We start from the raw sequence: 24,685 nt of genomic DNA on the forward strand, positions 1-24,685 counted from the left end.
TGTGATTGGACAAGCTGGACCCCCTGTCTTCTATACTCACGACTAAACCAGCATTTTGTTTGAGAAGCTCGTTTGTGTCCTGCTGTGTTCTGACCTGTTTTTTGTCCTGGAGGTTGGTTTAGAGAACCTGTCTCTAGTTTTGGTTTAGTTTGGCTTCGGTAAGTTTGGGTTTGTATCAGTTCCTCTAGTTTGTATTTTGGATCATGCTCACCTCCAGAGTTAAGTCAATGCTACCTTGGACTTTGTGTTCACATGTGCTGCCGACTTTTCTTGGAGCAGGAAAGGAGACTTTGGAAGCCTCATGTTTTGTCCAGTTTTGCCCTTGAACAGAGGTGTAACACCATTTTAGAGCTCTCCCAGTTTTTCTCTGTTCATTTTGGTGGATATCTTCTGTCTTTGCCTGTTCGGCTGCTTTTTCATCAGTGGAGTTTAAAAAAGAGAATCTCACTACTAATCCAACTGAGGTCAAATTGGACAGATGGCTGAGAAGCAGATTAGATTTTTACTGCAAACTATTAAATGATGTCACTGAATGCAAAGAAGAGGCTATAGAAACTTGTCATTGCAAAGCTTAATGAACAGTATGTGTTTGATAAGTCAGCTCTCGCAGATGAAGCTGAGCTGTTTGAGCTGGTTCCTATTCTACTAGAGTACAGTGACGTGTTTGAATTTTGATGGATATGTGTGTTTGGAGACTCACTTTAATCTGCATCAGATAAAGGTTTTAGACACATTGGAGACTATTTGTTGCAGCACTGTGTCTGGTGTGAATGAACAACATCTAAATTAAATGTTTCACTGCTGCTGCACTGAACAGATCAGATTTTATTTCTCTGTGGTTCTTCCATTATTTGGTAGAATGTTTTTTACATTTGTTCAGAACAGAAACAGAAGTTCCTCTGCTGCTGTGAAAATGTGTTAAGTGAGGTTCTGTTTGTCACAGACAGCTCAGAGGAAATGCTGACACATCAGTAAGTCAACTGAGTAAATGGGTCAAATGTCAACTCTGGTAGTTTTGAATTCATACATCATCTGTTTCCTGTCATCTACTACATGTTTCTTCTTCTTTTACCATGTTTTCAGACTCATATCAGCAGTTTGATCGTCTGATTTCAGCAGAATCTCACAATGAAAGTGAGTTTGTCCAAAATGGGACTCTGTGAAGTTGCTTTCTGCAGAGAACAGCACAATAGTCTCTTTTCCTTGTGCCATGTGAGTTTTACTCTGGTAGATTTACCTCTTCTCTGTTCCAGACGGTACCAGTCCTCTTCCTCCTGCTGGCTCCACTGTTGACCAGCTGCTCAGAGCTCTACAGACCAGTGGACTGCAGCGACATCCGTCAACGAGACAAGAGCTCACCCAGTGGAGTGTACACCATCTATCCTCTTGGAGAAATATCAGCTGTCCAGGTAAACTCCGTCCTGTCTGGGAGACAGGTTTTTATTTAAAAGATGAGTTTGTCTCTGACAGAAGAACAGTTACAGATACTGTACAAGTCATAGTTTTACCATCAGCTGTTCGTAGTAAATAATAAATGTGTGTGTGTGTAGGTGTACTGTGACATGGACTCATCAGGAGGAGGATGGACGGTGAGTATTTGAACTGAACATCAGTAAGAACACTTCCTGTTGGACTGTCACAATAAATCATCACCTTGTTGTCTGGAAACAACAACCTGTCCCCAGGTGTTCCAAAGGAGGATGGACGGTACAGTGAACTTCTACAGACCCTGGAATTACTACAAGTTTGGGTTCGGTGACCCTGCTGGAGAGTACTGGCTCGGTGAGACCTGAAACCAGAGGGATTATGTGAAATTTAAATTAACTTAATTTATATAGCACATTTAGAAACAACCAAGATTGATCAAAGTGCTGAATAATTTTAAAAGCTTCTGCAATAACACCTAAAACTCAATAAGCAAATAAAATCTCACAAAGTAAAATCAAAGTAGAAACTGGTAAAATACAAATAACATTCAATTCAACTGAAATGTATTTATGTAGCACAGAATCATAACAGAATAATCTCAAGGTACTTCACAAAATAAGGTGAGAATCTTATAAATCATAGAACCCAACAATTCCCCTTGAACAAGCACCAGGAGACATTGGAGAGGAAAAACTCCCTTTAGAGGAAGAAACCTCCAGCAGAACTAGAATCAGGGTGGGTGGTCATCTACCTCGACCGGTTGGCGTGAGTGGAAAGAGGAGATAGAAGAGGATGGGGCACTATCAGGGAGAGCAGCAGCTTCCAGGTGTAACCAGCCAATGGGACCTGGAACATTCAGCCTCCTCCCATGATGAGGACCTAGAGAAAAGAGAGATGGGCTACACTGAAATACTGGGTTTAATGGTTCTTTGAGACTGAAACCCATCTACCAACCAAGGTCTGGTAACATGTACGAATCCCTGCCACTAATTGAATGTTAGGGCGTAGAAATGCATTTAAATTTAGATTTAAAATCTAGACAGAGTGGGACTGTATGATGTCAGCAGGCGGGTTATTCCAAAGTAGTGGGTCGTGGTAGGAAAAGACCTGACAGCCTGCTGACTTCTTTTTAAGTCTGGAGACAAACACTAGCCCTGCATTCAGAGAGCGAAGAGTCCAGGAGATCAGACAGGTATGAAGGAGCACGCCGAAAGTCAGGAGCACCCAAAGAGTGAAAACAGATAGATATGGTTTCTGTTTGTAGGAAAAATATTTCTAGAAGATGAGTCTTTGATTGCTTGTTTTTAACTTGAAGCTAATAAAGTGACATCAGGACAGAGGTAATGCTCTCTAATCTCTTTTCTTTGTTCAGCAGCGTTTTACATCAGCTGCAGACGTGACAAAACACACTGACAGACACAACATAGCTTTAAGAAATAAGAACTGGAGTGATGGTTTCCAGATTATTCAAAAAAGGAAAATGTTTAATTTAGTTAGTATTTCTGTAGAAATCAGTTGGTTCTCAAATCCTAATTTTAGATCAAACATAACCTCAAGATGTTGCATGAATATTTGATGACAGAGAACCCAAGGGATTAGCTACCCATTCAAAGTCTTCTGTCTTGTTATAGTTTAGCTGGTCTGCAAAAAACAGAATTTAAACATGAAGCACTGTAGAAACTCCACTCTTCAAACTACACAATTTACTGTGTGTGTTCAGGTCTGGACAACATCTACTACCTGACAAACCAGAGAAAGTACGAGCTGTTGGTCGACATGCAGGACTTTGATGGAAAAAAAGTGGTTGCTCGTTACTCCTCGTTCTCCATCAGTGGAGAGTGTGATGGATACAAACTGCAGGTGTCTGGATTCAGTGATGGAGGAGCAGGTGAGTTATCAGCAGACGTCTTTGTGTTTTCACATCCTTCACCTCAAGACACGTTTATAAAACTTCTACAACCTTGTGACTATATGCGGATAAGGACTTTGTCTTCTTGATTGTGCTGTGTATATCCCCTAGAAGAGGGTGTAGTGACTCTACAGCTACCGCAGTTCTGCTAACACTGCTTCCTTTGTAGAGATCTGGGAAAATCGGAACTTGGGTTTAAATTGTCATGTTCTAGTATCTGTTGTTTGTGTCTCACCACTTCATCACGAGCAAGAGTCCTCATGACTAAATCACGAAGCAGAAACCAAAAAAGAAACCAGGAGTTGAACACCATGAAATCCATGGATACCCTAAGAGGCCTTTAAGAAGGCAGCGCCCTGATCCAGCAGTACAACGGAACAGTCCTAGACCCAGGACCAACAGAAGAACCTGGTCATTCCATGACTTGTGTGTTTGAGAAGCTGAAAATGATTTTTAGAAAACACAGCACACCTGTCTACTTCAAAGCCACCAACACACTGAGACAGAGACTCGTCCACCTCAAAGACCGGACTCCAACACAAGATGAACAAAACAGTGTCTGTGGTCCAGTGAAGACGCTCTGAGCTGTAGACTGGAGAAACCAACCAGTAGTCCTACTTGATGTAGTATCATTAGTACTAATGTTGTGATTAAACATTTGTTTTTCTGTAGGAGACGCCATGACTAATCACAATGGACAGAAGTTCTCCACCTTCGACAAAGACCAGGACTCTTGGCCCAACAACTGTGCCAGATCATTCCTGGGGGCGTTCTGGTACAAAGACTGTCACCATACAAACCCTAACGGGGTTTATCGCTGGGGGCCTGATGGTACTGTATATGCTGTTGGGGTCTCTTGGAACCAGTGGAGGGGTCATGAATACTCCCTGAAGAGCATCAGCATGAAGATCCGTCCTGTGCAGTAAATGTCCAGGACAAACAGACAGCAGAAGATCTGATGTTGATTTTTTCCTCTTTCTCTCTCATCTATCCTATAATCTCCCAGAATCTGTAGAATAAAACAGTCTGATCAGATGATAATTCCTGTATTTGCTTCAATATAATCTTCTAAATGAATCAGTAGTTGACAGAATCTTTTCCATCGGAGCTGAAGTCAGGTGTTGACTTTGTGTGAGCAGCTGCTGGTGCAGAGAATGATGGACAGGTGGGAACTTAGTGGAGGATAGAGAGGAACAAATCCAGAGCAGTTTCCATCAGAAACATCCAATGAATGAGTGAAGTGATGAAGAACCAAAGGACGGGTGGAGCTGACTTTATCAGAGCAAACAACAGCTTAACTGTGCTGAAATGAACCCGTTCCACCACCACATGTCCCTGTTGTCTGGATTCTGCTGCTGCTAATAAACACAGACTCAGCTTTAAAGTCCAACTAACTGGTTCCTTCCTGTTTGGTGGAGGTTTGAAAGTCTGATGTGAATCATTATCTGCTGTTTACTGACAATAAATGAGAAACTGAGCATCAACTGATGTGATCTGATGTCTTCACTTTGTCTTCACTGTCTGATTCTCTTAATGAAATCAGTTCTGCAGCAGTTTAACATTTTGACATATCTTAAATCATCAAAACAGATTCTGAGCACAACCATTGTTCAAGGGTGTAAAATCCATTGGGGTTATGAAAACTTGTCCCTTCAATAGTTCCAAGTAGTTTTTCTTCCTAACATCGTTCCAAGTCTGACTTTACTGTTCCAGTACCACAGTTCAGTTGATGGAAGATCTGTAAGGAATGTGCATTGATCCAATTCAATTGCCAGACACCACTTGTGGTAAATAAAGGTTTGTTGTACAAAGAGAGAATATAGGATGTTGGACAGGAACCGGCTGAGTAGATCAGCAACATAGATCTGATGGAGACATCAATAAGTGAGCACTGATTATCTGAATATCTAGGACTTAATTGGACAATGGTGGTTGGGCAAACTACTCTACGTAGGAGAAGGAAGGAGCAAGGAACTCTGTGTATTGAAGTCTCTAGGAGTGACATGGTGGAAGTCGACAATAACGAGCAGCAACATTTAGGACGAAATAAAGTAATAAAAGTGGAACAAAAAGAGAACTCGTCAAAAGGTAAAATTGACAAAAAGACAGTGGTCACAAAAAAACAAAATCACTGCAAATTCTGCAGGCAAAAACTTCCTAAAACAAGGGGTTCAATGTCCATGATCCAGGTCGAGGTCTGAAAGGTCCAGTTCGAATCCATGAGTCGTCTAAAGCCGGGTGTTTGAGGTGATCCACATGTGACTTCCAGAGAGGGAGAGCAGGAGTCTTAAATCACAGGAGAGGGAGGGTTCATCCAACATCAGGGTTGGTTTAACTAACTCAGACTAACATTCTGGTACCAGGCTAAAGTAATCTTTACTCACAATCACATGATTTAGTTTGGTTCTTTGACAATATAATTGTGTTTTGTGCTTTAAATAAAGACAAATTGAGTCAAAAGATGTGTTTTGTAATGAACTGGGACGTTTCTGGTTCTTCGACAACAGACGAGAAAGAAAACATAAAACATGAATAATAAAACTGAAAAGTGGTTTACTGGACTCTGAAACATGACAATATTCACCAGGAGACACATTTATGACAAAGCTCGTCACCATATGCAGAGGTGTGTGTGTGTGTGTGTGTGTGTGTGTGTGTGTGTGTGTGTGTGTATTATTTGTAGCTACTATTGATGTGTGCACAGTAAAATCGTTAATTTTCTAGTATAAAGTTTCACTGGCACCAAATGTTACTTATAGCACACTATACTTATCAGTACAACACTCATACTAAGGCGCCAAACCTTCTTATCTCTATGAAAGTGCCTCCTGCAGACACCTGTTGCACACCTCCCACTGGCACAAAGTGGTTAAACAATAGTTCAGTGCTGTACCAACCTGTACGTTGGGCGTGTCGGTCAACATACTGACTCCTACAGAGTGAAATTCTCCTTCTTTTGCTGCTTTGTACAGAACTCACCATTTATCTTTCCCTGGCTGTTCTGTTGGAAGAAGGTCTGCGAGGGGTCTACATCAGAGGACAGCTTCTCAACCCACAGGGAGGTCCACTATTGTCCACCTGTCCGACATCGAGCCTGATCCAACTTCTGACACCAAGTTTCTGTCATTGAACTCAACAGAAGACAGGACTGAGTTATACAGCGCATCAATCTCAGGAGAGGGTTCAGCTAATGAACTCTGTCTTTCTTCATGGTCACAGTCAGACACACCCGACGCTGTGTTGTCTCACACTCTACCTCTCCGTGGTCAAAGGTATCTCTAGGCTGAAAACATGTCCCCCTGAGACATTAAATCAGAGCAAAGAAGGTTCCATGATAAGTAAAATATAACTTCTTCTTCAACAGAGAGATGATTTGCTGAATCCAGATAAAGATACTCAGCATATGCTCTCACCTACTCTCACCAACCACCGTTCCCTGTTAATGTCCATTGATCCTACCGTACAGGCATCGATGGGAGGTGTCCGTTCTGAGTGTCCTCTCGTGGAGACAGTTTGGACCAGAGGCTCGGGGAACAAACACCACAGCTTCAGCGGGGGTTCTGTATGTGGACAAAACATACAAGAACCTACCACTGGCATCTGTCCCACCTCAGTCGGACACTGTAGGAGTTCAGACCTTGTTACAGTCTCCACCTGACTTCCTGTCCTGACCATGTTTGGTTTACCCTGGATCCCAGTTCCCTTAATTGCATCCATGTTTCCTTCACCTGCATCTTTTCTATGAGCAGAGGAAACGTGCTTTTTGGAGACATGAGACTCTTTTTCTTGTTGTTGTTGTTGTTTTTTATACAACTTGTTATACAGAAAGAAAAAATGATTTAATGTTCCAGTGAATTTAAAGAACTGCGTGTGAACAGGAACCTCATCAGGATCAAGTCCAGAGTCTGAGATGAACTCCTACAGAAGGTCACAGGGTGGAGCAAACATAAGTAAAACTGGTTTCTGCTGATTCTGAGTAAAATCTGTGTGAGTTTGCATCTTTGAGGTTTTTCATAATGTTCACCCTGCTGTGACTCTGTGTCTCTGTAAATAGACGAGGTGAAGCTGTGAGAGTTGGACAGACTGTTCCCTCTGAGGGTGAAGACACGAAGTCTCTTCAGCTCCAACAGGTGAGTTCACACAGGTGAGCATCTAATTGAATTGAATAGGATTGAAATGATCTAATTGTATTTGGGTTTGTTAAGTACAATAATATTTGAATATTCTACTTTAGCTGATCCCAAGTCTGGAAGTTAACAGCGGAGCGTTTCACGGTGACTTGTAGAAAAACCAACAGGCTCCATAAAATGCGTTAGCAGTTAGATTTGAGATGGTTCTGTTGTGTCAGATTGGGTTAAAATGTTAAAATGTGGAGCCAGCAGGAGGAAGAGGACTGGTACCGTCTGGAACAGAGAAGAGGTAAATCTACCAGAGTAAAACTCACATGGCACAAGGAAAAGAGACTGATGTGTTGTTCTCTGCAGAAGCAACTTCACAGAGTCCCATTTTGGACAAACTCACTTTCATTGTGAGATTCTGCTGAAATCAGACGATCAAACTGCTGATATGAGTCTGAAAACATGGTAAAAGAAGAAGAAACATGTAGTAAATGACAGGAAACAGATGATGTATGAATTCAAAACTACCAGAGTTGACATTTGACCCCTTTACTCAGTTGACTTACTGATGTGTCAGCATTTCCTCTGAGCTGTCTGTGACAAACAGAACCTCACTTAACACATTTTCACAGCAGCAGAGGAACTTCTGTTTCTGTTCTGAACAAATGTAAAAAACATCATTCTACCAAATAATGGAAGAACCACAGTGAAATAAAATCTGATCTGTTCTGTTCTCTTTTCTATTTAATTCAAAATCAGTGGAGGTAAATGTGAGTACAGAGCAACCATGTTTAGAACACCTCAGACTCCAGAAATGATTGATTCATCTGAACACAAGTCAAGATTGTCTCCTTTTCCTTAGATTCCTCTGTAGCTCCCTCCCAGTAACAGTGACCAGTCAGACCAGTACACAGCAGCTGAGGACAGAAGTCATATCTGTGTGGGTGAGCAGGATTAGACTGACCAAATATGTTTAAGGTTTCTGTTCACTGTGGATCTGAAGGAGAGAACGAGACACATTAATATTTTATACAATACTGATTTAATTACTGACGGAAATTTTACTGAATGTCTACTGGCTGGACGACACAAAGACGGACTCTTACTGTCTACTTACAATTATTTAGTTCACAGACAAGTCAGAATCAACTTCACTCATATCCACCAACAAGAACGTGAGTTCCTCAGTTTGTCAGAGAAACGGTGTGAGAGCTGCTGTTGTCAGTCCCTCTGTCTGTACCTCAGAGTGTCCAGACTCCAGTGTGGAGCCTACAGTCCAGCAGACAGCAGTTTGACTCCGCTTAGTCCTCAGGTGAAGAACTGAGGTCAATATGTCAGGTTGAAACTATGAACAAGTTAATTAACAACAGCACCTGTGGCTTAAAATAATATGAAAAACAATATAGTTCATGTTAAAGTTTCCTTTAATGGGAAAACACATCAGTGATGGAAAAAGATGGAGACAGAAGGAGCAGTGAAGGGAAATTTCTGCAACATGTCTCGTGGGCAGCAGATTAACACTGTTAGCAAAGATCAGAGTGGACGACACAAACATTAAACCAATAAACTAATCTTCATTCGGACTGGGTGATATTAATGTCGCGGAATAACTGTATCTGACTCTATATGTACATCAGCCACTCCTTTAATTTCTGTTCAATCCACTCACTTTATAAGAAAACTGAATCATTCCCATTTTTTCAAAGCATATATGAGACTTAACAAGATAAAATCTTCAGTGGATTCACTTCTACAAACGGTTAGATCCTGACCTGAGGACTTCTGGTACACAATCTGGACTAGCCAGTCCATCAGGCAGCAGCTTTGCTTCTGAATCCTGCAGAAGGTTAATGATATCATTGGCGGTTTTAACAAGTACTGTATGTAAATGTATTAATATATATGTGACACAGACACACTCAGCACCACCTGTAACACCTACAGGTAGACCCTTTCTTCATTGGACCTGACCACAGATATGTTAGTGGAAAGAAAGTGGTTAGTGGAGAAATTCATGAAACATCAGTTCAGAAGAGTTTTCACCTGATGCTGCTACAAATACTGATGTGTGATGGACTGCATGTCACTGTAAACACGCTCTGAACCTACTGTAACCACACAGACTGTAGTTGCTCTAAATCGCAGATGACCTACAGCCTCCTGTTTCTCTGCAACAGTTTCAACAAAAAACAGGAATAAAACCGAACTGATTACTTTTTAACAACAGACACTGACGATGTTTTGTGTTTATTCATCGTTTTCAATTTGCTGCAGTGTTAACAGTACCTAACGGTAACTTCACTGACTCATATCTTACATGTAAACTTCTGTTGACCAGTGTCGTCCTCGTGGTTTAAGGTCAGCTTGGTTAATGGATCTGACCAAAATGTCAACAATTTATTATAAATTTAACATGATATTTACAAGAATTAACAACTGCTTATAGTAAATTAATACTTAGAACACATGCAGTAATTTATAGGAAAGAAAACTACGTCAGACGTTTGACGATAAGTGGACAAATAATTAATTAACAGTAAACATTTAGTGAAGTCACTCATTTCTTAATGAGAACATAAAATAAGAGTCTGATTATTCATGTGTTAATCTTAATAACATATAATAAAAGTTCTACTGGATTCTCCTGGATTCTACTTGATTCTCCTGGATTTTCCTGGATTCTACTTGATTCTCCTGGATTCTACTTGATCTCCTGGATTCTACTGGCATGGAGCACAGAGCTTATTAACTGTTGGAGAGCTGAACAGTTTGTCAAACAGCTGCTGAACCAGCAGAAAGGTTGACCCCAGTTTTCAGCAGCAGGTCTCATTCTGGTCTATAATCCCTCTCGTTAACACACTGGACACTAGAGGACAGTGACGTTCAGTGACCTGTCCTCTTATCTGTCTCCTATTTATCATGCTGCCCCTTCATCCATTCCAGAAAGATCAGGACCAGTTCTCACCTGCACCAGGTCGGACACCTAACGACCCACTTTAGGTTGACAGAGGTGTGACTATCACATCCTTCATGTCCATTGTTTCACCTGAAGAGTCTGTTCAGTCCGGGGTGGGAGTGAAACCAAACCTGGAGGATACATTAGTGTCTCTAACCAACTGTCTTCAGACTGAACTAGAAGAAAGTCCAGATACCAGGACTCACCTTCACCTGGACGACAGGTGAGTCTTCACCGACAGCTTTTATTTTGGTGTCCACAACCGGAAGCTGTTCTGTTTGTTTAGCGGATGTTGTTGAAGACAAATAAATAAAGTTTTCCTGTTTTTATAAAAACATTATTTTCACAGTAATCGACTCATTGACTGTTTAATAATCCTGTTGATTCATTTTAAGTTTACTAGTTTTGTCCGTCGCTTTAAAAACTCCCGGAACCTTCTTGTTGACCCACCGCAGCTCGTGGTTGAACCCGGAACATCAACAGCGGGAACACAGGCGGCGGATGTGAACCTGGATTCTGGACTTTCCTGACTCCCGGCGACATGTTCCCGGTTTCTCTGCCCACAAACAGCTTCCTGGTGGCGGCTCTCAGCCTGACCCTGACCCGTCTGTCCTGCTCCTTCCTGTCGGTTCCAGAAATCCCGCACATCGCTACTTACTTCGGGACCAAGACCCGGTACGAGGATGTGAACCCGCACCTGCTGCGGGACGGACTATCCGTCAACACCTCCGTCCTAAAGCCTCCGCCCACCGAGCGGTGCTCCCCGGTCCACCTGACCGCGGTCGTCAGGCACGGCAGCCGGTACCCGACCGTCAAGAACATCCGCAGGATCCAGAAACTGAGCGAGCTGGTCCGGAGGGAAGCTTCCAGAGGCTCCGAGGGCTCCGAGGGCTGGCTGCGGGAGGTCCGGAGCCGCTGGGACATGTGGTACACGGAGGACATGGACGGTGAGGAACCCGAGAGAAAACCCAGTAACACAACGACCAAAACCGACACAAACCGGGTCTGTGAAGCAGATCTGGGTCCGAGACCACAACCGATCCTTAAGATTAATCAAATGTCATTAGAGCTCCTTCCAGATGAGTCCAGAACCAGACCACGTGTGGACTGAACTGACACCTCTCTGTAGAACCCAGGACCGGATCAGAACCTGCCTGTGTAGAACTGAACTCTGAAGTGTTTCAATACATCTATAGAACCGAAACTGCTCCAGGTTCTGATACAGGTTTTTGAGGACCACTTGATAAACTAACACTCTGTCGTCCTCAGGTCAGCTGGTCTCGAAAGGCAGAGACGACCTCCGTCAGCTGGCGCGGCGCCTGGCCGTCCTGTTCCCGTCTCTGCTGTCGGACCAGAACCGGAGGAGCGGGAGGATCCGGTTCCTGACCAGCTCCAAACATCGCTGCGTGAGTAGCGTGGAGGCTTTTCAGGAGGGTCTGCAGCAGCACTGGGGACACCACGGTGAGACTGTGGACGGTACTGAAGGTGTGGTTCCCCTGCAGAACAGAGACCCGATCTGATCCCTTCACAGTTCTGAGTTCTGTCTCCTGGGACTTGAAGGTCCACGTAGACTCTGTGTGTCTGTGGTGAACTTACCTGGACGGTCCGGTCCAGTTCTGTTCAGTACCTGTTGTGTCTCTGCAGAGGTGGAGTACCGCCACGAGGTGGACGACGAGCTGATGCGGTTCTTCGAACGTTGCCGTGGTTACGTGGAGGGGGTGGAGAAGAACCGCTCGGCGCTGATGGAGGTGGACGCGTTCAAACGTGGGGAGGAGATGGAGGGAGTGAGGAGGAGGATGGCCGAGAGGCTGGACCTTCCTCAGCACCGCCTCACACCAGGTCAGACACTTCACCTGTCCCGAACCCGAACACAAGGTCTCTGGTTTCACGAAAACCCGGCTCGGACTCGGGTTTAGCTGAAGTCGTGTGACGTCACTGTTTTATCGAGGTTCATATTTGAAACCTCACATTTTTTCTCCCAGACCTTCATAGTCTTATTTCAGCTTCTGTCCTGGTTCTGGTTCTGCTGAACCAGGTTTAAAGAGTCTGTTCATCTGTCTCCTGCAGACCTTCATAGTCTTCTGTCCTGGTTCTGGTTCTGCTGAACCAGGTTGTAAGAGTCTGTCCCTCTGTCTCCTGCAGATCTGGTGGAAGCAGCGTTCTTCTTGTGCTCCTACGAACTGTCCATCAAATCTCTTCACTCTCCCTGGTGTTTCCTGTTCGACGAGAGCGACGCCAAGGTACCGGCACCGCAGGTCTGAAGTCAGAACTGGGTCAGCAGTGAGTCTTAGTGAAGTAACCGTTGGACTGGAGGTGTTTATTAAACTCATCTAGTTTCTGGTTCTGACTCAGAGCTGATATTCATTTAAACTTTAAATGCAGTGAGAGCTGGTTTGTGTTGGCCTCAGTAGGTCAGAACCGACTGGTCTGGTTCTGTCTGCAGGTCCTGGAGTACAAGTCAGACCTGAAGCAGTACTGGAAGCGCTCTCATGGTCACGCCATAAATGGTCTGTCCAGCTGTCCCCTCTTCCATCACGTCTTCAGGACGCTGGACAAAGCCGGGCGCCCCCGCAGGTCGGTACCGTCCAGAGACCTCTGCTGGTTCTGGGTTGTGTTTGTGATTCTGTGCGACCGTTTGGACAGACTTGGTACTGTGAGACCTCCGAGTTTCACTTTGGATCTGTATCTGGGTCTCTGTCTCCTCAGGTCCACCGAGGCGTCCCCAGAACCGGCCTCCATCCTAGTGGGTCACGCTGAGACCCTGCTTCCCCTCCTCTCCCTGCTCGGACTCTACAAGGATCCGGACCCGCCCACTGCCAACAACTACCAATCACAGCAAGGTGTGTAGCCCCGCCTCCAGCCCGAGAGCCAATCAGAGCCGCCGTGTTGGGTTAATAAAATAATAATAATTAAATTAATAATGAATTAATACAAATTAAAATTTGAATATTAAAATGGGAAGAGCTCCTGTCGCAGTGCATCATGGGAGTTTGACGTGAAGACGTGTTCTGGAGGTTGATTGTGGATCAGGTCTGTCTTGACATTAACAGGTTTCCTTTAGCTTGTGGGTAAAACCGGTTCTGGTCCAGTAACAGACTTTGTCTCCTGTCGCGTCTCGCAGGTAGAACTTTCCGGACCAGCCGGATCGTCCCGTATGCTGCCAACCTGCTCTTCGTCCTGTACGACTGCCAGCGAGGCCCACGGCTGCAGCTGCTCCTCAACGAGTCTCCGGTTCGATTCCCGGGCCTGGAGAAGGAGGACGCCCCGCTGTACCGGGACGTCCGGGCCACGTACCGCCACCTGCTGGACGGGTGCAACTTCCACAGGGAGTGTGAGCGGGGGCCCGGAGGACGAGGACCCAACACCGAACTCTGACCACAGCGAACAGGTTCAGGACTCCGATCCAGTACACACTAGTAAAATCACCGAATCCCGACCAGGCAGAGACACTAATGCTTTGGAATCCACATGTGGGTCCGTGGTGACCGGAACCAGCTCAGTCCACTTGACTCTTTACGTCTAGAACACGTTACAGATTTTAAAGGTTCTTCCTGAGTTCCACTCAATGACATGTGAAGTTTGTTACTCGTTTGTCTCCACTGACTCTGGAACAGGAAAATGAAACATAAAGTGAAACAAATGAAACATAAAGTGAAATAAATGAAAGAAAGTGAAACAAATTACACATAAAGTGAAATAAAGTGAAATAAATGAAACATAAAGTGAAATAAATGAAACAAAGTGAAATAAATTAAACAAAGTGAAATAAATGAAACATAAAGTGAAATAAATTAAACATAAAGTGAAATAAATTAAACATAAAGTGAAATAAATTAAACATAAAGTGAAATAAATTAAACAAAGTGAAATAAATTAAACAAAGTGAAATAAATTAAACAAAGTGAAATAAATTAAACATAAAGTGAAATAAAGTGAAATAAATGAAACATAAAGTGAAATAAATTAAACAAAGTGAAATAAATTAAACAAAGTGAAATAAATGAAACATAAAGTGAAATAAATAAAACATAAAGTGAAATAAATGAAACATAAAGTGAAATAAATTAAACAAAGTGAAATAAATTAAACAAAGTGAAATAAAGTGAAATAAATGAAACATAAAGTGAAATAAATGAAACATAAAGTGAAATAAATTAAACAAAGTGAAATAAATTAAACATAAAGTGAAATAAAGTGAAATAAAGTGAAATAAATGAAACATAAAGTGAAATAAATGAAACATAAAGTGAAATAAATTAAACAAAGTGAAACAAATTACACATAAAGTGAAATAAATGAAACATAAAGTGAAATAAATGAAACAAAGTGAAATAAATTAAACAAAGTGAAATAAATGAAACATAAAGTGAAATAAATAAAACATAAAGTGAAATAAATGAAACATAAAGTGAAATAAATTAAACAAAGTGAAATAAATTAAACATAAAGTGAAATAAAGTGAAATAAATTAAACATAAAGTGAAACAAATTAAACATAAAGTGAAATAAATAAAACATAAAGTGAAATAAATTAAACAAAGTGAAATAAATTAAACAAAGTGAAATAAAGTGAAATGAATTAAACATAAAGTGAAATAAATTAAATATAAAGTGAAATAAATTTAAATAAAGTGAAATAAATTAAACATAAAGTGAAATAAATTAAACATAAAGTGAAATAAATTAAATATAAAGTGAAATAAATTAAACATAAAGTGAAATAAATTAAACATAAAGTGAAATAAATTAAAATGAAATAAAGTGAAATAAATTAAACAAAGTGAAATGAATTAAACATAAAGTCAAAAATCATTTATAAATATAAATCACTTTAACAATGATTCACTTTATTTCTTCAGGTGTCGTTTGCTCGATTTTCTGCTTTTTGATTTTATTTAATTCCTTTTACTGAGCATCTTCTGAAGGATTTTCACAATAAAAGCCCCTTCAGAAGCTAAGTTGGGTCGGTATCATGGAAACTGGTTTTGTTTTCGTGTCTTCAGGGTAAATTATACTTATTGTGCTTAAATCAGTTCAAACTTTGGATTTAGATTCTTATGATTATTTTCTTTCTTTGAGGTTGATGGTGAAACTTTTTATTTCTTATTCCTGGAAGATGCCAAATGTTTTTAATTCTCAGCTTTAATAAATGTTTTTATTTATCAAGTGAAATAAAACTTTACTAAAGTATTTATTTTCATGATTTTTGTGTTTTAATGTAACAGGATGCGAGAAAAACTGATTTTTTTTTAATAAATCTTGAAACCACATTTATTTGACGAGTGGATGATTGTGAGCATTTAGTTTACAGATCATCAGTAATAAATTACTTCTATTACAGCTCAATTAATTTGATTCATTTCTACATAAATACTTTTCTCCACAAACTGATGAATGTTTAATCGATCAGTTATACATTTAAGATTATTTTTCGTTTCCTCTCAGTCCTGCTGTGAAATCACTTTCATCACTTGAAGAAACTTTTTAAACTTTTATTAGTTTTTACATTAGATTTGAAACGTTTCTTCACACAGACTGAATCTGATGCTGCCGTTAAAGAACAGAATGTTTTGTCTTTAAGTCAGAAGAAGTAAACAAAATCATTTTCTTTTAAACTAGCCATCGATGAACGTTGGAAACTTCCTGAAACTCCTCTGGTTCACACTGAAACATCAGAAAATAATCAAGAGGATCAGAATAAAAACACTTTATGAAAGTCGGATCAATAAACTGCAGGAGGAGCACTTTAAAGACTACATTCATCTCCTTCAACGCTCAGTTAACTTCAAGCAAAAGAAGCTAAAGAACAATGATTACAGGTCAGTTAATGTATCAGCGGGTAGCTCAACGAAAACCAGCAGCAGTAATGAGAATAAATAAATAATAGAGTTTTAATGAGGGTTGGTTTCAACATTATTTCCTGTATCAACTGTTACAAGTGGCAGAAAAATGTTTTATTAGAACATTACAGACTCTCCAGGTGTGAAACAACCTAAAATAAATAATATGCTCTGACGTTTGTCGGCTCCATAATTTAACAGAGTTACAAAAGTAAAAAATAAAACTCACTCAGTAAAAGATTCATTTTAGTGAATTAACGTTTGCTGCTTCTCCCACAGCCTCTGTCGAAACCTCCACTGAGCTGAACCACGAACAAAAACACATTCATTTTTTGATTTTTCATCTTCACCAGTTTTAGATGGTGGCGTTTCCACAGCAATAACCGCAAAGCCTCATGGGTATTGAAGTATTTGAGTCATTAGATTAAAGTGAAGGAAACTAAATGATGATTGAAACAGGGACGTTTTCACTTTAAATTGTTTATATGTCATTTCAGTTTCTGCCTTCTTAATAACAGGGAAACAAAGGCTGGTGATATTCTGCATTTGTCTTTATCTTAAATAATAAAAAATTATATAGAACAGCTTATTCACCTTTGAAAATCCACTCGCAGCCTTTATTTAAACAGCAGGACTGAAGCTAATGTATGTTTGACTGTAAGAACAGAAATCTATTCAACTACATTTCCAGCCTGGTCCAGGGTCCAGTTCTGCCAGATCCTGTAAAGTCGAGTTGAAAATCAAACTGTAAATGTGAGTCAGTTCTTATGATTGACAGCTTCATCAGAAAAAAACAACACACAAGAGAAATACAGAGTACCACCAAGAACCAAACGCCTCGTCCTAGCAGATCCAGTTGGTCTTCGTCTTTACTGTAGGAACCAGCAGCAGAAACAGAAACTGATCATCACGTGACGGACACCGTGTTTTAATTTAGAGTCTGACACTTATTTTAAATAAAAACAAACAGTGGCACATGTTGAACACATTTAAACATACAGAGACCAACGAGGGGGGGGGACGGGCTCAGGTCACATGATCAGTGGGTCTTTGTTCAGTCCAGAGCGGCGTGCAGCAGGGCGCCGTGTCCGCCCGCAGATTTCGATTTCTTCATCTTACCGATGGCCTTGTGCAGGTCAAACTGTTGGATGGGACGAATGAAGTCATCCACAGGACTGAGACAGAAAGACAGAAGACGAAGAGGCAGTGAGAGGCATTTAGAAACGGACAGCTCTTCTTCCTCAGTCTTCAAAAATACATACAGAAAAACAGAACCTCTACGTCTGCATAAAGGCGACGGTGGAATAAATAACACGATGAGTTATGAAGAGAGTTCTGATTGAGGATCAACAACAAACTCTAGTTGTTGGAAAGTTATTAGAATAAAACAGCACAGTGCTCAACGGTGGAGGAACTCTTCATTCTTTATATTAACAGTTCTAATGTTTCTGCTTTGGTCAAATTTCTTATTTTTCCTGATGATACAAATTTGCTTTACAGGAACTTTTGAGTACTACTGAAAAAAACTTTTTAGATGTTAAATTGTCTGTAAATATCACAGAAACTAAGTTTATGGTTTTTGGAAGTCGACCGAAAGAGAAAGCAAATTTAAATTCTGTGATGTTGACAGAGTTTTACAAAGGACCAGACTAATTCATCAGTCTATAAGTCACAAATCCTGAAATCTAACATAACCACTTGGTAAATTACAAAATAACAATAAATAAGTTACTTTCAGTGTCCTCATCATCTTCTCTGCTCTTTTCCTTAATAAAGGATAATAAATATGACTTTGGAAACATGTCGCAGCTAAAACTGCTAAAACAGCGGCTGGTTAGTGTAGTGGTAACATCACCGCCTCCCATGTGGGAGACTGGGGTTCAAATCCCAGCTGTGACCTACCACCAGTAGGGGTCCTTAGGCAAGACCTCCTCACGCTGCCCTGCCTACCATTGTACCTTGTACTGACTTGTAAGTCACTTTGGATAAAAGCGTCTGCTAAATGACTAAATGTAAAACTGATTAAAAGGAGGTGTACTTCCTCCATAGACGTTAAAATAAAAACTCTAAAATGTGAAATCCTCAGAGTTACGTGAGTGATGCTTTCTTTAGTTTGTTGTTTCATTTTGAAGTTGATTCACGCAGGTTTAAAGTTCATTCATTAGTTAGTGGAGTCGGGGCCTTTATTGTTTCTGCCCCTTTTCAGTCACTCGATACTTTGGTTGCTATGACGACTTTGATTATATGTATTTTTGTAATTGGTTCTAATGGTTCGTTAGTCCTGTGTGGTACAACATCTGCTTCATATCTGATCTGTGGATCAGTGTGTAGGATTAACAGTCTTCATCATCAGGTTTTCAATAGTGTGGTCAGAGAAGAAGAATCACTGCTACCTGTCGTTCTGAGTGGGGACGAAGTCTCGGACACAGAGCAGCGCGGCGTCACGACACATCTCTCTGAGGTCACTTCCTGAGAAACCTTCTGTTTCTTTGGCGACGTCGAAGAGGTCAACGGACGAGTCCACCTGCAGAGACGTGATCAGAAACCGATCAACGATCAGTGGGATTCAGTACTTTACATTAAAGCTGGCAGCCTGGACTCTAGGCAACATCTGGAGTACGCAGACACACACGCTGCTGAAATCTAGACACTGGTTCAGAATCATGACAAGGATCATTTGTCGTCGCGGACTCACGTTCTCGTTGTCCAGGATCAGTTTGAGGATCTGCTCTCTCTGCCTCACGCTCTGCAGGAGTCAGAACATGAACAGTGTTTACGTCTGAGTCGGTGACATCACATCTTTTTACTTTGATTGATACGTACAGGCTGGTTGATGTGGAACCTGGTGGGCATCCTCCTGAGGATAGCAGAGTCCAGGTCCTGAGGCCGGTTGGTGGCTCCCATTATGATCACCTGACAAAGACAGACTTCAGTCAGTGCTCTTTAAACCTTAAAGGACCTGAAGTTTCCACTGGAGCTACATTAGAACGGGAACTAGTCCCAGAGGAACCTGCCCTACGTGGATTACAGAGTCTCCAGGTGAGGGACTCACCTGGCAGTGATGGTCAGTGTCCAGTCCGTCCCACAGACTCATGAACTGAGCTTTCATCATGGCTGTGGCTTCGTGGTCAGAGCTGGATCGACTTCTCAGGAACGAGTCTGACAAAGCAGGACGAGTAATCTGATTACTGCTGCTCTAACTTAATAGCTATTTAATTAATTGATTAATTTATTTTTTTAATAATTAATATTTTTTATTTTACCGATCTCGTCGATGAAGATGATCGACGGCTGCAGCTTCACGGCCAGCGAGAACACGGCAGCGGCCAGTTTCTGAGACTCTCCATACCACTTGTCCGTCAACGTGCTCGGCTGCAGGTTGATGAAGCGAAACCCCGCCTCCTTGGCCGTCGCCTTGGCGATCAGAGTTTTTCCACAGCCGGGGGGCCCGTAGAGCAACACGCCTGTTACCATGACAACGGAATGGGGGTTATTCTGGTCACCCCATCCATCTTTCAGCCCTCATCATCTTCTCTGCTCTTTTCCTTCCTCGTTTCACTCCTTCCTCCTCCTTCCTCGGGTCCTTCTACTTTTAATTCATCCTTCCTCCCTGACCACCGTCCGTCTTCTCTGCCCTCTTTCCTCCCTTCTCTGCTTCCTTTCCTTCCTTCATTCTTCTCTCACTTCTTCTTCTTCATTCCCTCCTCCCCTCTTTCACGGTTTCTTCTTTCTCTTTCTGCTTCGCCCTTATTTTTTTACTCCATCCTTCCTTTTAGCTTCCTTTTCTCCTTCCCTCCTTCTTTCCTAACAAGCATTGTTCTAGAAAGAAATATCCCCACTTATCCCTTTCCTTCTCTCCTCTCCTCTCTAATGAACCTAATCATTTAATATAGATTCTTTCTTCTCCTCCTTTAATCTTTTCTTCTCTCTCACTTTCAGGTTTTATTACGATGATAAAAATATCATTAATATATAATAACATGAATTTCTGACCTTTAGGAGGCTGCAGCAGCCTCGATCCCTGGAACAGGTGTCTCTTCTGAACAGGTAAGATCACCGTCTCCTTTAACTCTGTGATCACCTCGTCCAGACCTGCGATGTCTCTCCAGGTGATCTGCAGACACAGGTTTATTAGACCTGCTGAAGCTCTTAAGACCGACAGCAGTCGTATGAAGTAACTTTAGTTTTTTCCCCACCTCTTCTGAGTCACTGTAAATGTTGACGTGTTTGTTTCCTGCAGAATCTGAATCCATTAGTCGATCAACTGAGAATTAACTATTCTGTTATTGGGAACTTGAGTCATGACAACTTCCTTCTTGTTAGGTTAAAACGTTTCGCTACTCATCAAGTAGCTTCTTCAGTCATGACTCAACTTCCAGATAACTTCACCTGGACGATTGAGAACCTTCACCAACATATTCTGTTATTCCAACAGAATAATGACTGGTGTCATTAATTAAACTAAAATGTTCCAGTTCAGTCAGTGTAAATGATTTTCAGTTTGTCTCATTGTGATAGAACAGCAAACTAAATATTTTTGAGCTCACACAAAACCAGACATTTGAAGACGTCACCTCGGAGCCTGATAAACATTTCAAAGACCAAACTAATCAATCAACAAATCATCAAAGTCTTTAAACATTTAAGTGTTCAGGAAATGGAGGATGAGGATGAGAAGAAATATTGTTTAAGGTCTTCTCTTCATCATCTTCTGTACTCTGAAGATGTTTCATGTTACCTGCATGCTCAGCGGGTCGACCAGGTGAGCTGCGATGCTCATTTCATATTCAGACAGCTTCACGTTTTTAACACCGATCTGACGCATCAACTTCTCTGCCTGGAACACAAAGTGAAAAACAACTCAAGTCCTTTTAGTGACTGCTGCAGAGCTTTCAGACTCCATCAGCTGATGATCAAACAACAAAATCTTCATCTGTTTGTGTGTTTTACCTGAGGCCTGATTAATACTGTGACTGAAAGTAACCGATGCAGCTGTGAAGCTCTGTCAAAACCTGTCTCACCTGTTTCTGAGCCTCCACTTTCTGCTTCCGGGTCGGATCGATGGCGTCCACCATCCACTTGATGGTGAAATAGGTGACGGCTCCAAATATGGTGAGACGGAAGAGGAGGCCGATCACCTCGTTCCTACCTAGAGGACGGGTGATGTTTTCAGCTGGGACCTCCCTCAGCACCATGGTCAGGTCAGAGAGGACGGGAAATAAACACTGGGCTGTAACAACAAGGTTTTATAAAGTCAGTGATAAGGTTTTAGTTTATAGCCATGTTACAGCCACAAACGTATGATTTGTTTATTGTAATGTTTTTTGTGATTTAGATTGAAACAGCATCGACAAACAGTTCCTGTCAAATCATTTCTGACCTTCAGTAGAACTAAATGTGTTTTAGCAAGAAAAAAAAGGTAAATTGGGAGATTTTTAAATGGAAGTCAGCGAGACATTTCCTTTGTGAATGGTTTTCATTTAGTTGGAGACAAAAGGTTGGGTTGGTGCTAGTACAAGACATAGTTTGAATACAAGGTAAATGTGAAAAACTGGTTCTGAAGAGCAGCTTTCACTTTCTGATAAGAAGCCACCTCTGATGTCCCTGTGTGTTCTTCAGTGTTGAACTCACGGTACCAGAAACTCAACTACTCTAAAGTTTGGGTCCAACAAGTATGTAACCTAAGCCCCTTCACTCAGGAGATGACAGCTCAGCATTAAATAAGAGTATTTATACGGTCAAATTTTAAATGCTCCCTTGATGTCATGTGTTGGACAGTCAACAACACAAAAACCTTAACTACTTTTGATATTGGACACAACCAGAATCCAAAAGCAGATCCTGAGGAATAGTGACTGATCTTCAGTCATGACCTGACAACTTCTCTTTTTCTAATAATAAATGAACATTCGCTAAATTGGGCAAATTTTAAACGAAGTGTGGTGGAAAATACCTGAATTCTTCAAAACACCGGATCTAACACCGATTATCTTAATTTTACTCTTTATTTTTTTTAAACGAGACTCCGAAGCCGCCTCCTACACAGCCTGCAGAACCTCGAACCACACGGAACACTCTGGTACCGGTATCATACAGCTACAGCAATGAGCGAGCTAGCTGCTAACTTTAGCATTAGCTTGACCTTCTGGACTCCCCGGTGGCCACAAAGCGGCTCCTCACCCGATAAACAAACAGCAATGACCCGTGGTAACTCCGCGGGGAGCACCGAGCCAGCTCCGTTAACCCGGGACAGAAAAACAGGAGAAACTCTCCGTTAATAAATGTGACAAACTCACCTGATGAGGAACCGTCAGGAAGCGAACGGCTTCTTCTTCGTGTCATTAAAGAACCGGTGCTAACGAGCTTTGGGCCTCAGTGGCGCCACCTGCAGGTCCGCCGCTAGCGGACAGTGGTGGAAAGTAACTGAGTAGATTTACTCAAATACTGTCGCTACTTCGGCCCACTTACATGTTAAAGACTTCCAAACTAATCCATTTATTAATTATTAATTATCTAATTATAAACGCTGATCGATTGTGTTGAATGACGCAGCTGTCTGCACATAAAAGGTTAAAATCAGTTTCAGAATAAATGTGAATAAAAGACTCTTTCTTTCTAAGAAGTTGAATTTCTTTGCTGTGTATTCAACATTATTTCTTTTATTTCCACTGACTGAAGGTTCAATTTGTGACTCTAACTGTTCAGGAATCAGGTTGATGAATCTGATCATGAATTAAACTGAACATGTTGGATTTCTGCACAAACTAAATTTATTAGACACATAAAGAACACATCTGGACTAAACATTCATGTTATCAACAGCATCCAGTTCAACACTGGTTTAAATACTTCTTAGTGCAGTACTGCTACCTGTGGCCCCAACTACATTTTAGACCTTGTATGCAGAGCTTGAGTGAATACTACATACATATCTGAAGTATTATAGGTAATGACATAAAGTACAGTATGTTTTATCAGATTATATATACATTTAGTATTCTGTAATAAACTATAACCGACGCACTGCTTCTCTAACTGTGTGTTATTCTGTAGGTGGCGCTATAACACAACCAATGAAGATTACAGTTCCACAGCCACTGTGTTCATTATCTTCATCATCACGTCAGTGTTTCCATGAACAGAAGGTCCACTGAATGCACTAGACGCTGATTAAAGGCTCTCTGTGTGTCTGCAGATAGAAACAGGATGAAAATCAAACCCACACATGTGAACATTCACACATCAACGTCCCGCTGCGGCCGCAGGCTTCATTATGTAATGGCAGTGGGACTCTGCGGGGCGCCAGGTTGGGGGTCAATTCCGCAAATGCTGTTACGGCATTTTCGTGATGGTGGTTTTAAATGGGAGGAAATGCGAACGCTATCTGGCAACCCCGTGTGCTGACAGGATGCGTTTGGTTCAGCAAGCCCAGTTAGCTGCTAACAAGCTAACAGTTAGCATGATCAAGTCAGACACAGTGATGCCACAACAGGAAGTGCTCAGATTACAAAATAAAGCCACAACTCATGGATCAACGAAATGCCAAGAAAAATTCCAAGAAATGAATAGAAAACGATTAATGGTTAAAGCAGCAGCTATGCTCTGCCCAACCCCTCAGCCTTCTATCTCTTATTACATTTAATGAATACAAAACTTACTAGTACAACTGAAATACTTCAGAATTGGTTATAAATGGTGAACCTCCCTCAGAAATCATTAGAAACACACTGCTGCCTGTGCTGTTCCGAGACTCTGGGCCATAGATGTATATAAGTAATTCCTATCCACCCATTATCATAAGCCGTATCAGCTTTCACTGAGCGGGAGGCTGCGTACACCTGGGCAGGTATCCCCTGACTCACAGAGACAGACAAACGAGTCACTAATTAACCTAAGTGCATGTCCTTGCACTGTGGGACGATGGATGGCTGTTTCGGTCTTTGGCATGTCTGTTTTTCCAACCTATGGACTTGTTTGACCACAGAACTTGTTTCCACTGCCTTTTGTCTGGTAAGATCTCGGGCCCAGACAACCTGGCAGTGTTTCTGCTTAGAGTTGATGTTTGGCTTCCACCTTACATAAGCAGAGTTTCAATCTGCATTTCTGGCTGCAGCAGAAATGTGTTGAACGACTGAGGCTTCTTTCTCCTTTTGTCATATTTGTTTCATCCACAATAAAACATCAGCATTTCTAAACTCATTTATTAGAGATTGATTTAACAGCCGCCATCTCACAAAGTCACAGAGTAGAAATACAAATAACACAAAACGTGGTACCTTCAAGCCTCAGAACAAGTACTTAGTTACTTTCCACTGGTACTGAGGTCCCAGAACACAACTAAAGCCTGTGGAGTCAGGCCATTAATTTGAAGGGACAAAGCGGATGCGCTCCGGCTCTACTGTGCTCTACTCTGCTCTACTCTACTCTACTGTGC

General features: G+C 41.6%; 3 protein-coding genes and 1 long non-coding RNA gene across 5 annotated transcripts; 2 read left to right on the plus strand and 2 right to left on the minus strand.

Moving 5' to 3' along the window:
• The first annotated feature begins 10 nt into the window (after nt 1-10).
• LOC113155961 (microfibril-associated glycoprotein 4-like) lies at nt 11-4,821 on the plus strand. Its single transcript, XM_026350727.1, has 7 exons — nt 11-158; nt 1,084-1,134; nt 1,248-1,409; nt 1,551-1,589; nt 1,686-1,782; nt 3,149-3,316; nt 4,010-4,821. The coding sequence occupies exons 2-7, from the start codon at nt 1,129-1,131 to the stop codon at nt 4,261-4,263; spliced, it is 726 nt and encodes a 241-aa protein (XP_026206512.1). The 5' UTR covers nt 11-158; nt 1,084-1,128; the 3' UTR covers nt 4,264-4,821.
• Nucleotides 4,822-7,708: 2,887 nt separating this feature from the next.
• LOC113155962 lies at nt 7,709-8,130 on the minus strand. The gene is made up of 3 exons (XR_003298265.1): nt 8,022-8,130; nt 7,859-7,909; nt 7,709-7,740 (listed from the first exon to the last, which is right to left on the minus strand). It is a non-coding gene; the product is annotated as an uncharacterized LOC113155962 (long non-coding RNA).
• A 2,726-nt stretch (nt 8,131-10,856) lies between these two features.
• Nucleotides 10,857-14,106, plus strand: minpp1b (multiple inositol-polyphosphate phosphatase 1b). 2 transcript variants are annotated; one of them, XM_026350513.1, is made up of 7 exons: nt 10,857-11,358; nt 11,681-11,896; nt 12,056-12,250; nt 12,554-12,651; nt 12,855-12,985; nt 13,118-13,251; nt 13,533-14,106. In XM_026350513.1, the coding sequence occupies exons 1-7, from the start codon at nt 10,953-10,955 to the stop codon at nt 13,784-13,786; spliced, it is 1,434 nt and encodes a 477-aa protein (XP_026206298.1). In that variant the 5' UTR covers nt 10,857-10,952; the 3' UTR covers nt 13,787-14,106. The 2 variants fall into 2 exon arrangements, with proteins under 2 accessions (XP_026206298.1, XP_026206299.1); XM_026350514.1 differs by having other exon boundaries at nt 11,681-11,872.
• Nucleotides 14,107-15,889: 1,783 nt separating this feature from the next.
• atad1b (ATPase family AAA domain containing 1b) lies at nt 15,890-22,594 on the minus strand. Its single transcript, XM_026352194.1, has 10 exons — nt 22,548-22,594; nt 21,273-21,481; nt 20,990-21,088; nt 20,245-20,365; nt 19,515-19,715; nt 19,304-19,410; nt 19,075-19,164; nt 18,947-18,997; nt 18,645-18,775; nt 15,890-17,426 (listed from the first exon to the last, which is right to left on the minus strand). Exons 1-10 carry the CDS (start codon nt 22,591-22,593, stop codon nt 17,306-17,308), a joined length of 1,176 nt encoding a protein of 391 aa, XP_026207979.1. The 5' UTR covers nt 22,594; the 3' UTR covers nt 15,890-17,305.
• Nucleotides 22,595-24,685: the final 2,091 nt, after the last annotated feature.

This window comes from Anabas testudineus, chromosome 19, assembly GCF_900324465.2.
Source record: "Anabas testudineus chromosome 19, fAnaTes1.2, whole genome shotgun sequence".
In the NCBI taxonomy this organism is placed as follows: Eukaryota; Metazoa; Chordata; class Actinopteri; order Anabantiformes; family Anabantidae; genus Anabas; species Anabas testudineus.